Source organism: Canis aureus, chromosome 30 (genome assembly GCF_053574225.1).
Source record: "Canis aureus isolate CA01 chromosome 30, VMU_Caureus_v.1.0, whole genome shotgun sequence".
NCBI lineage: Eukaryota > Metazoa > Chordata > Mammalia > Carnivora > Canidae > Canis > Canis aureus.
Window position 1 is genome coordinate 30857783 of NC_135640.1, and position 17801 is coordinate 30875583.

Consider the following 17801-nt stretch of genomic DNA (forward strand, 5'->3'; position numbering starts at 1 on the left):
GGGGAACCAGAGTTGGGCTAATGGAAACACTAAAGTCCGCCACCAAGCCTGAAAGAGCTCAGGGGCAAGGACAGTGGTCACGGCCATTGTCACCTCCGCCATTGTCACCTCTGGAACTGAAGGGACTGTAGGGAGCAGGAACCGAGGGTGTTTTCCACCAGCCCCAGAGGGCTATGATGAGCCTGAGAAAGAAACTAAATCAGGGTGAAAAAGTCAAGGCTATTTCTGTGTATTTGACCTGGAGCACTCAACGGCTCCACCTGGAGGGACTGAGATTGCACAGGAAAGCAGCCCAGACTCCAGTCTCACTAACACCAAGTACAAACTGTTGGAGTATTTCACCAAGCACCAAGCTGGCCTCACTCATCTCCTAAAAGGAATACAACAGGTACAGAAATGTTTCTAGGGTGCCTGGGTGGCTCAGTCGGTTAAGTGTCTGCCTTTGGCTCAGGTCACAACCTCAGGGTCCTTGGTTGAAGCCCTGCATCAGGCTCTCTGCTCAGTGGGGAGCCTGCTTCTCCCTCTCTCCATCCAGCCTGTGGTCTTTGTCATTTTTCTTTCTAATAAATAAATAAAATCTTAAACAAATATAAGTTTCTGTGTCTTAAAATATATATGCAGTTTTCCCCTATCTCAAAGCAGAGCGTTCTTGTGTTCATTTATACAGGAGAAAGGTTCGAGTCTTTCTGATCATCCATAGGATGCATCTTGCTAACAGATGCACAAAATAAATCGAGACAAAGCACAGCGCCCGCGCAGTTCAAAGCTCTGGATGCTTGACGCAGAGACACCGAGTGTGGTTTCGTGGGCAAGGAGGTTGGCGGCGCCACTCTCTGGGGTATGTGCTGCCTCTCTCAGGGTTCACTGCAAAACCAAGGAGGAATGCTGTTTTCCTTTTTGTCTTTTTTCATAAAAATGAAATCTTTCGGTTAATGAAATCAGGTACAAATGTCAATCTTTTGGGAAAGCCATGTGGTGTAATACCAACTTTCACAAATAGAGGGACACAGCAGAGCCGGAATGCATCTTAAGAAGTATGATGTGCTTCAAATCATTGCTCGACATCAAAATGTTTGGATATTGCCAAACCAACACTTGTCAGACTTAAACGTGCACACGGATCGCCTGGGGATCTTGTTAAAAGGCAAGTTCTGGTTCCGTAGGTCTGGCTGGGGTGGTCTCTGCACGTCCGCCCAAGCTCCCATGGTTTGATGCTGATGCAGCTGGTCCACGAGCCACTCTGCAGAGCGGGTGCCAAGCAGCAGTGCTCACCTGCTGCTGTGGAGAGGAAGTGGTCTGGTTTGCACAAAGCAGGCAGGAGAAAACCCCTTCACCTGGACGGCAGGTGTCGGTGGGGTAATCTTTGGGGAAGGTGCATGAGGACTCTGAAAGGTAAGGGGATGCCCAAGACCAAATTTACCTTTCTTGTGATTCTGAGGAAGACCCAGACAGCAAGACCCCCGGGGACAAAAAGTGGTGGCAGATCACAGGCTCAAGAGCTCACCTCCCCCAGGCCAGTCTGAGCTCTACAGGTCACCCCAATACTTCCCCAGGGACCCCGCCTCACCAGTCTGCTCCCATCAGGAGGGGGGCAAGAGACTGGACAAGTGTTCAATATAGATATAGATACATAATTGCGCCCCAAACTAATAGACCAAGATGCCGGAGCACCTGGGTGGCTCAGTTGGTTAAGTATCTGACTCTTGATTTCAATTCAGGTCATGGTCTCAGGGTTGTGGGACTGAGCCCCATGTTGGGCTTCACACCCAGTGGGGAGTCTGGTTGAGATCTTCACTCTCTCACTCTTTCTCTCTAAAAATATATAAATCTTAAAAAAAAAAAAAAAAAAAAAAAAAAAGACCGAGCAGCCCGGGTGGCTCAGCGGTTTAGTGCTGCCTTCAGTCTGGGACATGATCCTGGAGACCCGGGATCGAGTCCCATGTCGGGCTCCCTGCATGGAGCCTGCTTCTCCTTCTGCCTGTGTCTCTGCCTCTCTCCCTCTCTGTGTGTCTCTCATGAATAAATAAATAAAATCTTAAAAAAAAAAAGACCAAGATGCTCAGCAATTGCTTTTTTTTTTTTTTTTTGTTAAAACTTCAAGTTCTATGGCTAAAAAAAGATAAATACCTCATGATCTCACTTAAATGTAGAATCTAAAAACTCCTCCAAACCAAAAACAAACTCAGAGAACAGACTGGTGGTTGCCAGAGATGGGCAATGGGGGGTGGACGCAATGGGTCAAAGGGGTCAAAAGGATCCACATGCAGAAGAATGAAACTAGACCACTCCCTTTCACCATACACAAAGATAAACTCAAAATAGATGAAAGATCTAAATGTGAGACAAGATTCCATCAAAAGCCTAGAGGAGAACACAGGCAACACCCTTTTTGAACTCGGCCATAGTAACTTCTTGCAAGATACATCCACGAAGGCAAAAGAAACAAAAGCAAAAATGAACTATTGGGACTTCATCAAGATAAGAAGCTTTTGCACAGCAAAGGATACAGTCAACAAAACTCAAAGACAACCTACAGAATGGGAGAAGATATTTGCAAATGACATATCAGATAAAGGGCTAATTTCCAAGATCTATAAAGAACTTATTAAACTCAACACCAAAGAAACAAACAATCCAATCATGAAATGGGCAAAAGACATGAAGAGAAATCTCACAGAGGAAGACATAGACATGGCCAACAAGCACATGAGAAAATGCTCGGCATCACTTGCCATCAGGGAAATACAAATCAAAACCACAATGAGATACCACCTCACACCAGTGAGAATGGGGCAAATTAACAAGGCAGGAAACCACAAATGTTGGAGAGGATGTGGAGAACGGGGAACCCTCCTGCACTGTTGGTGGGAATGTGAACTGGTGCAGCCACTCTGGAAAACTGTGTGGAGGTTCCTCAAAGAGTTAAAAATAGACCTGCCCTACGACCAGCAATTGCACTGTTGGGGATTTACCCCAAAGATTCAGATGCAATGAAACGCCGGGACACCTGCACCCCGATGTTTCTAGCAGCAATGTCCACAATAGCCCAACTGTGGAAGGAGCCTCGGTGTCCATCGAAAGATGAATGGATAAAGGAGATGTGGTCTATGTATACAATGGAATATTCCTCAGCCATTAGAAATGACAAATACCCACCATTTGCTTCAACATGGATGGAACTGGAGGGTATTATGCTGAGTGAAGTAAGTCAATTGGAGAAGGACAAACATTATATGTTCTCACTCATTTGGGGAATATAAATAATAGTGAAAGAGAATAGAAGGGAAGGGAGAAGAAATGGATAGGAAATATCAGAAAGGGAGACAGAACATAAAGACTCCTAACTCTGGGAAACGAACTAGGGGTGGTGGAAGAGGAGGAGGGTGGGGGTGAATGGGTGACGGGCACTGAGGGGGGCACTTGACGGGATGAGCACTGGGTGTTATTCTGTATGTTGATAAATTGAACACCAATAAAAAATAAATTTATTAAAAAAACAAAAACAAAACGAAACAAAACAAAAAAACCAAAGGGGTCACAAGGTACCCATTTCCAGTTATAAAATGAAAAGTCCCGGGGAAGTAATTCACATCATGGTGACCACAGTTAAAACGCCATATTGCATATTTGAAAGTAGCTAGGAGCGTGGATTTTGAAGGTTCTTATCACAAGAAAAAAAAAAAACATTTATAACTATGCGTGATGACCGATGTTCACCGGACTACTGTGCTGGTCATTCTGCAATAGAAACACGTACAGATCATTATGTTGTGCACCTGAAACAAATACCGTAGGTCAATTATGCCTTGATTTGAAAAAAATAACTTCATAAAAAAACCCACAAAAAACCTTTAAAGCTCTACCAAGTCAGCTTTCCCTTGATGCTCCTAATTATTTAGAGAAAAAAACAGGCATTCCCAAGAATTTCCTCGCACAGACTCCTTCCCGCCAAAGTCCACTTCCATCCTCCCGTCCAAAAAAGGCACAGGACTTTCCAGGTACTTTTCAGTATTTTTATTGTTTGACAGGCATTTACAACGCTCCATTCGTAGACCTAAAAACATAAAAATAGACCTTCTTTCAGCTTATAAAAGAAATATATAAGAACTTTTGACATAGACACGTCATGACCTTATGTACAAGAGACAATGGCACCCTCTCCAAGCACCAGACTTTCCAGCATTTTCAGACAGAACTGTTGCACTGGGATTAGTAAGTGTGACTATCAGAAGCCTCTGCTTCAGTTTTCCATCCGGACACAATCGAACTGGAGGTGATATGGAACAATGCAGTGGTACAAAGGGTATAGAAACCATTCTAAAGCTTTTTAAGAAAATCAGAAGATATAGCAAAAATTTAATAGAATAAAACTTTCAAAAGATCAAGCTCAAAGCCCTGGAAACCCGAAAGGGGAGGGATATATAGGGTGGAAAAGCGGGTAAAGCAAGCAGGGGCACAGGAGCATGATGTTCTGAACTCTCTATTGTCTGGAAATATAAAGTCATAACTGATTTTTATAAAATATAATTCCTAAAGCTACTATAAAATTCAGGTCTTTAAAGTACCTACTGATGTGTCAAACACCAAATAGATATTTTTCCCCAAAAAGAAAGTTTTCATATTATTTAAACCCTTCTTAGGAAGTGGACATCTGTGAAATGGGAGGAAAAAAAAAGCTATAAACCGTGTAAAAAAAATCGAAAGTGCTTTAACTTGTTTTTGTTCTTTCTATTTGGAAATCTGTTTAGAACATTAGATTTTTTTTAGCATGTTTACCCTGTTTTGTTGGCCTGTAGAAAGTATTAAACACAAGGTATGCTTTTGAAGAGGCTGTTTCGTTAAGATGTTTGGTATGGACGGTCAGGGAAGGGATAGGTAATCTATGGATGAAGATGCAGCTTTGATGGGAAAAAACCAATGATCACCATGGCAACCCCTTGAGAAGGAGTCTCCCCTCCCCCGCCACGTGCAACAGACACACACACGCCCATTCGGGTGTCATGTTTAATCCAGCCAAGCTCCCATCTCAAATAGAGATTCAAACATTAAAACAAAACGAAACAAAACAAAACAAAAAAACCCAAAAAGGAATCTTCTTCTTGGAAAAAAAAGTTTCTCCTAAGCATCTCCTTGGCCTTTTGTATATAAATATAAATCACCATGCCTCACTCTCTCTGTAAAAGGTAAAATCCTCATTTTTTTTTTTTAGACTCAGTTACACTAACACTGTAAAATTCTCATCTGTTTGTGCCCCTGTATCTCAGGTAAAATACAAAAAATAGTGTTTTTTTTTTCTCAAGTGATAAATTTGGATCTCTTCTCAAAGAGTTTGGCATCTTTATAATTCTATGCAAAACTAGAACTTCGGAACACTGACATCGAGTAAGACCAGCCATAGACTAAAACAGAAGAGAAAGAGGAATAAAACAAAAACAAAAACAAAACAAAAACAGCTCATCGAAACATACGTCTCCACCGTCTCCTCACACATTCTCAAAATACACAGATATTCTCAGACACCAAAGAGGGAAAGGAGTAAGAACACTGTAAGCTGTACAAGTTGCTTTGTTGCGTTTTGTGTTTGAAGGTGGTTTCCCCAACTAAGAGATAGCTCCTGGGCTGATTTCAGGTGCAGTGACTTTTATTATTCTTATTCCTTTTTTTTTTTTTTTTTTTTGTGCTATCCTTTCAACTAACCAGCTGTAAGGACTTTAGACTCCTGGTGGTTGGGGGTGAGGTGGGGGGGATCACTCGCTTTCCAGCGCAGTCGAATCTTTGTCTTAGTTTTTTAATTGCTTCCAGCCCTGATGCGTCGAGAATAAATAAAAGCCCTTGGAAATATACAGAAGATAGGACTCGAGCTTATTTGGGATTCTGAACAATTCTCTCGGACGTCGTGAGAAATGATGAAGTTGGGTGGCCACGTGGCTTCGGAACCAGGTCAGCCGCCAAGACCGTGTGTGCAAGAGTGCGACCAAAGGGAACATTCTCCTCCTCGCGGGGACAGAGTGGGGGGGGGGATCGGGGACGAGGTGGGGGGTAAGTATCTACACACGCTCTCTAGGGGGGGAAAGTGACAGTCAGATCTCAGTGTTCAGTTTCCTGGAGGGGGCGAAGTCTTCGCGCCTAACCCAAATGACTTCGTCGCCTGGGCTCTCCAGGCCGCCGTTGATGCCCGACAGGGCCGCCTGCTTCTTGAGCTGTGTCATGCGGGACGCGTGACTATCCAGGGCACGACGGCCTCTCTCCCGCTGACCGATCGATACGGCCTGAAGCTGCTCCTGGAGCTCGGTGTCCACTGCGGCGCCCCTCACCGACTCGCAGAACTCGTCCTCGTCACTGAGGATGTCCGTCTCCTTGATGTCATCCTGCTCCTCGTACTGAGCAAGATCAAACTGCTCTTCTACCCACCGGTCAGTGTCCCCGCCACCGGGGGGCTGCTGGGACTCTTTCTCCGGGCTGCTGGCAGAGATGGCATCAGAGTCAATGGTAAACCTGTTTCGAGCCAGGCGCCGCCTCCTTCTCCCAAGAGACTTGCTTGGGGCGGACACTGCACACACACACAAAAATATAAAAATAAAACCCCCACATGCTTTACATGCGATGAAAAGCCAGACAGCAAAAGAAAAGAAAAAACAAAAGCTACACGGTATTTATTTAGTGCCTTGATGTCGTTCGGGGCTTAAAGTCCAGATTTCACCAGTCTTAGAGTCGTTACTTCACACGGATGTCTGGACTTGGAGGATGTCATAGCAACTGACTGAAGGGGGAGGGGTGGGGGGAACAGAGGGACACAGGGGAGGGACATGTTGGTTATGGGGTAAAGAGGATTCACCTCCCTCTGAAACAATCCATTTCTCTACCCTGTGCTGCATTCAAGAGGACCACTGACCTCGGGATGAGTTAGTGGCCTCAACCCTGAGAGCGTTCCATGGCACAGTGCTCTGGGGATCCCCAGGGGCTGTCCCAGGGTCACTTAGCCAGAATGGGTTTTTAGTAAGGGTAAGGGATGCTTCTAGAGTTCCACTGTCTTTGTAGAAATCACCGTGATGTGTCAAGGAGGCAGAGGCACTGGTCCAAGTTATACTGCTTTCTGGGAAACCAAGTGGCACATTTCTGGAGGCTCTGCAGTTAATTAAGGGCTCAGCAGCCCTCACGCCTACAGAAGAGTAGCTCTCGGAGATGTCAAGTCTCCAGTTACTGCCCTGCCCTCTTGCTGACAAAGCCCCACACGAACTGTGAAGCTAAGCAAACGTGAGCTTTAGTCCCTCCTGATGACATTCTGTGTATCACCGATGTCTCTTCTACGGAGCAATTAAAATATCGGTGCCTGAGTCGAATGAGAAATAAATAATCTATGTCACCTGTGCCGCTGACTCTCAAAATGCCATATGAAGTGACTAACAATTAAGGAAAAAACAAATCTCGGAATTCATTTGTTCACCCTAGTGCCCCCTAGGAAGCCAGAATTATTTGAGACGAACACACAAGACGCCACCCAGTCAAGCAAACGAACATTCTCACCACACACACACACACAGGACACATACAATGGGAAACGCTGCTGCCTCTCCCTCGCTAGTCGAGTGGTGGTTGCATTAGAACCAAGGAGGGGAAGTGCACCATGGGGTTTCCAATGGAGGGCAAGACCCTAGGCACCAATCAGGAGCAGCGATCCTGAAACCTAAGCCCTAAAAACCATTAAATTGCTTCAGTGTTGCTAGAACTAAGAGGATTATTCCCAATGACTACCAAACCTAGCCATGACTTCAAACGCAGCAGGTATCATCAGGTCAGGGAGTTGGCTCCCATTCCCGCCTCAGAGCCTCATGTTCCCATCATGGTTCCAGGGTGCTCTACCCTCTTAAAATATGGAACAAATGGACTTCCCTCTTGATCAAGGAGGGCAACTGAAAAAAGGTTTCCAGAAAAAAATAGAAAAAAGAAAAAAAAAAAAAGAGTAAAAACCCCACTGTTTCTACTCCACTAGGAAAAAGCAGAAGTTCCCTTTCAGTTTTAATCCCAACACCACCGTAGTGGAGCCCAGCTCCCTCCAATCACTATATTAGAATATTAGAACTACCTCAACTCAAAACTGGGCTATTGGAAATTTCTGCCAATGATTTACATGCATGCTAAAGTATTTAGGGGTAAAATGGGTTAATGTCTGTATTTTTGAAATGTGTCAAAAATACGATGAGTGATGGATGACAGATGGATAGATATGTGATGGGGAAGATACAGAAAAATATCAATTATAGAATAGATGGTAGGTTCTGTATAATTCTTTCAGCTGTTCTCATATGTCTGAAAATTATAAGAAAATCTTGAAGCAAAACAATTTTTAATTGGGTTATTGGCAGACATATAGTACTTTTGGACTGAGTATGGCGGCAAGATATTTGGCTTTACTGTCCCTTTCAAATAGAACAGAGAAATAAACTACCTGGATATTCATGACAATGCATAATGAAACAAGAGTATTTATTCTTTATTAAAAGGACACCTAAAAACCTGGCCAGCCTTTTGAGGTTCAGAGAGACAATCTCTGATGAGTATGTCCAGAGCATTGTTAAGACTGACAAGCTAGTGCTAGCTGACCCACTCAAGCACCACCTTTAAATCACCTAATGTGAAGATCCTGAGATCTTGAGGAGTTTCAAAAGCAGAAGAGTAAAGACTTTCTTCAGCTTCAAATGAGCCATGAGGCAGAAAATCTTCCAATCAAGCCAAGGCCAATGGGCTGACATGGAGGGTTTCTCTTGGTTTTCATGATGGTATAATGTGTGGGTTGGTTTTGTTTTCTTTCCAAAGGGGTCTCAGCAGGAAAACTTCTGCGTGTCCTACAGACTAAAATGGCTTAGTTCCAAAGTAAATGCAGCTTTGAATTTAGGTCCCTTGATTAACAGTTAAAACCTGGCCAATGACAGGCGGGTTTCCTGAGTTTGGGACACGTATTCTCAATCCTAATCTAAGCATCCCCAGGCAAGTAAAGGGATTATGTGAGACAATTCTAAGGAGAAATGCTCTATTGTGAGCTTATAAAGGGATCTGCAAAGCTTTCTTCACATGAGGACTCCAGAGAAATTGTAGGTAGAGAGGTATGTGAGACTCTTAAGATACCTTGGAGAACCCAATAGAATACTGGGTGTTCACTGCAGTAGATTTTCAATAAAGTTATCAACTGATTGGAGAATAGATTCAAGATAACCAACCTCCAACATGAATTAAACGTAAGTGCTTAGGAATATGATATCCCATGTCAAGCAACGTAGGCTGTGTCTACCAAAACCTTCAACCATTCACAATTCTATCCGTGCCTCATCACCAAAATTGAGAAAAGGCGGAAATGTCATCAAGACAAAGGCCAGAACCTTCTTGGCAAATGCAAGGGAAGCCTCTTTTATTGGAATCTTCCCTGCCAAATTCGGGGCTGCGTCTTAAGAAAGGAGTGATAAAAGTGTTAATATCTTAATGTCATTAATACCTACATTATGAAAATCTCTTTCTTCCTAGATATATTTTACTGCTGTGTATAGACGGTAGTATAGGTCTTCCTTCCTCCCCGCTCCACAGTGATGATTCCAGTCCTAAAAGACTATTTGCTCTGGGATCATTTAAACCCTACATTCCTCTCTACCAATAGCAGCTCAAGGCTTCCCCAACCTAACACGGAAGCTAAAAATTAAGTTGCAAGCATAAGGCAAGGGTAAACATCTGATGTGTCATCTGGTCTACCAAACATGGAATCCTTATTGAGGCAGGCGGCATGGCCGTGCTTCTGGATTACAAGGCCACCATGTTCTCAGAATGGTGGGCTGTGCCCCTGCTGAGACGTGACACACTGCTTTTTGCTAGACAAAGCTGGCTGTCATGCAAAGCAGCGACTCCTCATTCCACAAGCAGGCTGAGAGAGCCCCTCCAGAAAGAGAATGCGCTCCCTTCCTGGCTTGGAGAGTGAGAAAGGAGGCCCCAGCCAAAGGGAGGAGGGCAGCGAAGGGAAGCTGGAAGGAGGGCAAGAGGCATAAATGAAGGGTGGATCCCCCGGGAGATGCTGGGAAGGAGGCAAGGGCAAGGAACCTCACACCAGGGAAGAGCTGTACTCCAACGTGAGCCCCATAGGGCCACATCTGATTCTTGCTCAACAAAAATGCCAAGCTCGCTGGAGTCCTACAGTGGAGTGGGGGTGACAGGGATCTTGAACGTCTGAATTCCCACAGTACCTGCCCTGCTCATGGCTGGCCTGGCCCCTTTGAGCGCGCACAACCTTTTTCCTCCAAAAGGTACATATTGCTGGGATGAGGGAAGGCTTTCGGTTTTGAGGAGCTGTCTTCTGTGCTTATCGCGCAGGATTGAATGCACGGCCTTCAGGAAATCTTTCCGGCTCTCTGGAGAGCTATGAAGAGAGAGAAGATTTACACATGTCAGGGGGAAAGTATTTAACACACGGGGAGCTTTTAATTTTGTCAGATGCAGCCTGACACACATCCCTGAGGACCAAAGTTTAAAGACAGAGGCCACAACTCCGATTGCTACACTGAGCCACATTTTCATCGCTGGTGCTAGAGAACACGTACTTCTTTTCCTTTACATTTTGTGATTCATCTGCAGGTAATGTGGGAGAGATGGCCCATGAATGAAGAGACTGACCCTGCATCCAGAAGTTGCCAGATTCTGCTCTTGATAGCTCTGGCAAAGCCTTTCATTCTGAATTTTTTTTTTAAGATTTTTATTTTATTTATTTATTCATGAGAGACACAGAGAAAGACAGAGACACAGGCAGAGGGAGGAGCAGGCTCCCCGGTGGAGCCCGATGTGGGACTTGATCCCAGGACCCCAGGATCATGCCCGGAGCCGAAGGCAGACAGTCAACCACTGAGCCACCCAGGCGTCCCCATACTTCCTTTTAGAAAGTTAATGAGGTTATTGTCTATGTTCTGATAAAATCACTTTAACTTGTCCAATTCATGTTCTTTAAGAAGCGTTAGCGCGTTTCTGAAACGCACAAGGAAAAGCACGCAGTGTCTGGGGATGCACGGCTAGTGTGCGGACCCCAGAGTGGGTAGGGGGACCCCAAGCAGCCACACCCCTCCCGTGTGGCCTCCACGCTCACCCCCTCGCAGCCCCAGGCTTACCTGCAGCACAGATGGAAAACTCTCTCGGGCCTCCCTTCGGACTCAGATTTCACATGGACAATTTCACACACAGCATTTGCTTCTGCATCTAGATAAATTAAGACGAGGAGGGATTAGGCACGAGGAGGGATTAGGGCACGTCTCAAAGAGATTCATTTGCATTTTTACAAAAGCATTCCCTACACCTGGGTGTAAGATTCCAGAGCGCAGAAGCTCCTAAGACCAGAGGTGCCTCGCCACCATCCCTGTCATCTCAAAGAGACAAACTGAAAGCTTAATGGGTGTGAAGGAAAAAGAACACCTGGAACATTTCCAGTTGCTAAAATGTCTTGCTCGATGGTTTAAAAGGGCAATCAGTCAATCATACTGATTCAAGAACTGGCCTTTTAGACGCATGGCCTGTTTGGCTGAACTCTTTCAATTGAGTAGCTGTAGGCAGATGCCAACAGGCCGGTGCCACAGAGGCAGGTCCTTGTGTCCATGCTGGGAGCCCTCCCTGTGAGTGACCAGGCCGGTGCCCTGGAAAAGCAGGTCCTGGAAACAAATGGGACTCCTCTTTCTCAGCGCCCCCAGGCTACCCACTCTGAGGGGAGCAAAAATGGGATGCTGAGAAGGTGAGGAACAGTTAGACTTTAATTTCTAAGCCTTACAACGCCCGCAGTACCACATTTTTTTTTTTTTTAAGTCCTGAATAGAGTGTTTGTGAAAGGAACAATCACTGCAAACATCAAGACTGCACATGGTGAGGTCTCGGCCTTCCCCGGCAGGTCACAGCCCTGGTCACAAGCCCTCATTGTACCCACGTTATTTAACCCCAAGCAGGACTCGTCTGCCAAAATTTTCACAAATCTTCCCCAATGAAGATAAAAATCAAGCAATTGCACATTCGGGTTTTCCTGATCCACTGGCATGTATCTCATAATGAGAAACGTGTTGGCTAGTCTTTATAACTCCGTTAAAATAAGCTTTTATCTTGATTGCTTTAAACTTAATTTGAATGAAAACCAGCGAGAATGGAAGGGCATATCACAAAGACGGCTTTGTTTTCAAAACTAAATTCTTTATGTATGTAGTCCTCAACGAAGGGAAAATGTCTGGCTGAGAAGCCTGCAGTTTGCTATAAACATAAGCTTTCCGTTTTATAAACCAGGCACAAGGAAGTCCTACGAACTAGATAATCTGCAACCTAAGACTGCAGAAGGAAGACAGAACAGTGCTGAGGTAGCCAGGCCTCCGAACGCTACGACAGCTGTGTTACACCTACAACCTACCTTTCGAGGGTCTCGGAAATTAAATCCTAAGTAAAAAGGCACCAGAGTAAACCTCTGTGCTGGAGGATCAGGAAGTCACCTTCTCAAGGCACATGATCATCCTGAGTACATTTGTCCGATGTGGGTTTTGCATTTGCCTTTTTGACTACAAGGGATCACAGCGATGAAAGAAGCTACACCTAGTTTAATTTGCATGAGTAATTGAAGGTTTCCTAAATACCACAGGACATTGGACTAGAGGGACTTGGTTTTAGGAGGAGCAGAGCCAATTTTGTTGCTCATGGAGGTGAGAAGTACAAGTGGGCAAACAATGAGCAACACACAGCAGACACACCTGATGCCAGAAGAGGATATAGAAGAACGGATCTACTGTGTATGTGTGGAGATCCCTCTCCTGGCCCCGCTTTGCAGCCAGATGGCTGTCCCTGCTGTCCAACTGGGACAGGGAATAGGTGTGGGCTGAGAGTTTCTACCTGACTCCCAAAGGTGCTCCCTCTGGGGTGCGCTCAGGAGAGCCACTGCTGACAGCTCCTCCCTAGAATGGCCTCAAATTAAGCCTTGGATGGGGCCTCCGAATCACAGAAATATTCCTTTTCTTGGTCAATACTCTGCTGGGATTCACTGCTCCTCTCTTGAGCTTCAAGCATCATCTCATTTATATTAACAAGTATATATATTCCTTGCTCTTCCACAACTCGCTTCACTGCTATTTGGGTCATAGAAAAAGACTTGACATTTCTCTTTTTTTTTTAAGATTTTATTTATTTATTCTTGAGACACAGAGAGAAAGGTAGAAGGAGAAGCAGGCTCCCTGTGGGGAGCCCGATATAGCACTCGATCTCAAGACCCCAGGATCACAACCTGAGCCAAAGGCAGACGCTCAACCACTGAGGCACCCAGGCATCCTAACACCTGACATTTCAAAGGCCTCTACCCTAATACAAAGATTTGTAATGTTCTACACACACACAAGTATGCATTTAATGGCTTTTTTGTGCTTTTGGTGGTCTTTTCTGGTCTCCTGGTTAAAAAGCAAGTGAGTTATTGTACATGGGCTTTATCTGCTCATGGTCTCAAAGATTCTGTCCAGAAGTTCAAGACTCATTGCTACTCAGACATTAGTCACTGTAATATTAATACATACAACAGAATGACTAGAATTCCTTGGAATGATATTGAGGATGCTACATCCATACATTCAGATCATTCATTCATTCAAATAGTTAATAAATGTCTGGGTGTTAAACAAGAGGCAAGGGAGAGACAGGGAAGAGGGAGTTAAATATAGGAGCAAAAAGGATGGTAGGGTGGTTCAACCAAGAGCATCGCTTCAGAGCAACAATTCACACACATGTCGGAAACACACACCCAAGCACATTTCAGAGTTTACCTGCACTTGCCAAAGCTCGAACCTGCAGAGCTTCGGTAGGGATCATGTGCCGAAATCGGAAGGGGTCCCAGTCCTCATAAATTGAAAGCCTGTGAGATCCTACCTGCAGGAAGAGAAGGAACCAGGTGCCTAAGAACAGTGTGCTCTAGGCTAGACCGGATCCCCACCCCCTTACAGAAGATCAGTGAGGCTGGGACCCCCGTGCTTGTCTGGATGGCACTTTGGTTTGTCCAGCAGAAAGAGAGAGGCCATGTGATACATAGGCACGAGGTGTGCAAATTGGTTTGCTACCCAAATCCAGGTAAAAGAGGGACATGAGAAGGAGGAGAAGAGGGAGCCCCGGAAGGACAGCTGAGAAAGGAAACAAGAGTCAGGAAGGTTCTGGCCAGGCAGGTTCAATAGCTATTCACTTTCATGCTCTCAGTGTTGGCCTGCCAGAGAGAAGGCAAGATGGGCAATTTCCTCCATTCCTGAGCAACACTTCAAATGTATGTAAAAAGTACCAAAAAAAAAAAAAAAAAAAAAAAAAAAAAAGACAAGGAAATCATAAGAGCCTGGTGCCTGACAAAGGGGCAGAATGACAATTATGCAGATTAAAAAGGAGAAGCAGATAGAAAAGGAGATCCTTTCAACCCAGGGGTGAAGTAAGAAGTCTTACAAGTTTCTTCTTCTGTTTGGAGCCATCTTTATATACAAGGACCACGGCAGTTTTGAAGACTGGAAAAAAATAAGACAGGCGGTTACAGTGCATAATGTGTGGGGCTTTCCCCTGAACCCCGCTAACTTTGGTTATCAGCACAGCTCAGAAGAAGGCAGCGACTTCACCTTCCGCCCATTCACCAAGCCTGGTGAGACTTTCCAGGTTCCATAATAAAACACAGAAAGCCGAAATAAACAGAAATAAGCCCTCCCTGCCCCACTGGAAACTTTTGGGTCACATATAGTTTAACTATGGGGTCATTTCAAGTTTAAAATTCCAGCAACACACATTTTAACAAAAATGCACTGGTTCGGGAGCTGGAGAATGATACAAACATTAATAATAATAATAATAATAATAATAATAATATTGCTTACAGTGATTTATGTCAACCAACCTAATATTACACATACACAACACAGAGTGTTCATAATTTGGGACCCAGAATTCATCTTTCTGACCTGAAGGAATGGAAATTAGTTTATGAAGCAGAATGCAATTGCACTTCTTCCAAACAGGCTGAATCACAGGAAGTATCTAGAAACAGGGAGTGGGCCGGTTTATTCTTACAGTCGTTGAGGGGTGGAGGAGACACAATAGTTATGCACAGTCCATAGAATTCCTTAAACAATGCCAGGCATGGTGACCACTCAGCGACTCGGACTCCTCCTCCAGGGAAGGAAGAACAAGGCGCCCAGAGGACCGGAAGGTGAGTGAGCCCATCCTTGGCTCTGGCTGGCAGGGACTCCGTCCCCCCCAGCATGTCCTGGCCCCAAGGCAGAGCCAGACCCTAGTCAGTCCCAGGGCAGGGGGAAGGGCCACACCTGGTGTACCAGACCCCGAATTACAAAGGGAATGGATATTCAGAAAAGTCTCAAGGCGGGGGCTGGGGAGGGAGGCAGGCTCCCAGGCCCTGTAGCAACCAGCCCAAAGTATCTGGTTCATTTTCCATCCTATTTACGATGAGTCAAGCCTCCTCTTTGTGGAGGATGGCCCTAACCTCCACTGCAAAAAGAACTGAGGGTATAAAGAAATCAACTCTGGTCTTTGGGTCTGGATTGCCCCTGGCCCTTCAAACAACTCACAGCATCTGACCCCTTAAGAATCCCAGAGGAGCCACAGAGAGGTTCCCTCTCCAAAGTTCCCAGTGGCCAAGGAGGCCACACCAGCTTGGGTAATGCCCAAAGAGGCCCTACATGCTCACCGTGAAGCCTTCAGACCTCACAGTGGCCAAGACAACAGATCCCTTTAAAGAGTGAGGGAGCTCCACCCCAGGAGGGGGTGTCCAACGACCTTAGTCTCAGAAGACCCACCATGTCACTGGGACCACAGCCCAATGGGGTGGTTGCCACGGTTCTCTGAAGGCTCCTTGGCCTTCCTCGGTTTACCTGGACCTCCATCATCTTGGATCACAGTGGTGGTGCCAGAGTGGGCCTCAGCCGGGGCTATGACCACCTCTGCCTTAAACCCTCCCTGACTCCTTGGTGCTAGTCGCCCTCAGCTGACTGTGGTGCTGCCCAATCTCTTGGATGCACCTTGAATTGAAACTCCCAGCATCCCCTGCTGGCCCCAAGCACTCCCTCCACACCCCCGAAGGGGATCATCTAACACCCAGCAACCTGGAAGCCTAGACACACTCTCTTCTTTTTTAAGGTTGATGGTCATCAACATTCAGCACAGATGAGCTGTCCTGTGAGTAAAACATCAAGGTACAAGGTTGGTGGCACTTCTGTGTCGGTTTCAGAAGAAACCTGCACGGTTTCCTGAGATTAGAGATTTACACCAAAACAAGACATAATCATGCTTTAACCCAACAGCTGCCTGTTCCGTGGTGATTACTCTGCTGATTTTGAAAGGCACGTCTAAGGCTCTATTTAGCTCTGTCTTGCTACCTGAAGCCACACCCAAACTGCCAAACATGTCACTTTTACGGACTGGGAATCCATAAATAATCACATTATGGTGAAGATAGTTTGCAGTTGACTCATAATCCCGCTTCTCTTTACTATTACTCTGGAGACGACTTAATAATAAGCCTCCCACAGGGCCTCGGGCCCTTCGCACCTTGCTAACTATGGCCCCTGGGATAATGTCCTGGCAGCGTGATCACTGATAATGGGCTGGGAGGTGCAGCTTCCACTTCCACCCAGCACAGGTGTTGGGGGCTCCCTTCTGGGGAGCCACCCCTCTCCCCAGCCCCGGGGAAGAGAGTGACACAGAGTGAAACTTGCACCATCCTCCATCTGAGCCTGTGCAGCAAGTGGCAGCTAAAGCCCCAAAACTCAAAACCAGCATTTTCCAGGACCTTTTATAAGCCCTGGTTGGCAAACTGGGGCCAGCTGCCCCCTTAGGACAGCCTGTGAATACAGATGCCTACTTGGTTACATATTGTCTATGACTGTCTTTAAAGCTACACATGGCCTCTTGGCCCTTGAAATCTTAAACAGTTACTATGTGGCCTTTTACAAAGAAAGTTGGTCCACCCCTCCTTTCACCCAATCCAAGTATTTTCTTCTTTTAAATGTTTCTTTTTTTTTCAAGATTGTATGTATTTATTTGAGAGAGACAAGAGAGAGCATGAGCAGAGGGGAGAGGCAGAGGGAGAGGGAAAAGCAGGCTCCCCACTGAGCAGGGAGCCCAATGTGAGGCTTGATCCCAGGACCCTGGGATCATGACCTGAGCTGAAGGCAGGCGCTTAACCAAACAAGCCACCCAGACACCCCTAAATCTGTTTATTTACCTTTCCTTTTTTTTTTTTTTTTTAAATTTATTCATTCATGAGAGACACAGAGAGAGAGAGGCAGAGATACAGGCAGAGGGAGAAGCAGGCTCCATGCAGGGAGCCCGACGTGGGACTCAATCCCGGGTCTCCAGGATCAGGCCCTTGGCTGAAGGCGGCACTAAACTGCTGAGCCACCCGGGCTGCCCCTAAATCTGTTTATTTCTTTCTTTTTTCTTTTTTTAATTTGTTTATTTCTAACCACAGGAAATCTGTACAAGTCAGGAGATAGTTGTGAAAAATCCCAATGCAGAACTCTGGAATGTTTCATCTGTAGCCCAGAATCAGAAACAGGTAGATAGATGGTTTGCGTCATTTAATTCGAATCATATTTCCCAGAAGTGACCTACCAAGAAGCATCAGAAAGCTCCCAGCCCTTCCAGGAAGAAATTACAATATAAGAAGCACAACTGGTAATACTGGGGTGGGGGTGGGGGGGTAGTAGGAGAAAAAATTATACCTACCCCTGGCAAAAGCAGCCGCCCATCACAAACTACCAACATGTTACAATATCCCAGTACTTTTT

At 45.6% G+C, this 17801-nt stretch overlaps 1 protein-coding gene across 8 annotated transcripts in view; it reads right to left on the reverse strand.

Annotated features, from left to right (window-relative positions):
- Positions 1–3999: 3999 nt before the first annotated feature.
- The window catches only part of TIAM1 (TIAM Rac1 associated GEF 1), a 378364-nt gene continuing 364562 nt past the window's right edge, over positions 4000–17801 (reverse strand). For all 8 annotated transcript variants that reach the window (XM_077878962.1, XM_077878965.1, XM_077878964.1 and 5 more), the window contains 5 exons: positions 14455–14513; positions 13797–13899; positions 11136–11223; positions 10224–10396; positions 4000–6550 (listed from right to left, as the gene is read on the reverse strand). In XM_077878962.1, coding sequence (XP_077735088.1) covers positions 6081–6550; positions 10224–10396; positions 11136–11223; positions 13797–13899; positions 14455–14513 — 893 coding nt within the window. In that variant the 3' untranslated portion in view covers positions 4000–6080. The remainder of the gene's footprint in view (positions 6551–10223; positions 10397–11135; positions 11224–13796; positions 13900–14454; positions 14514–17801) is intronic.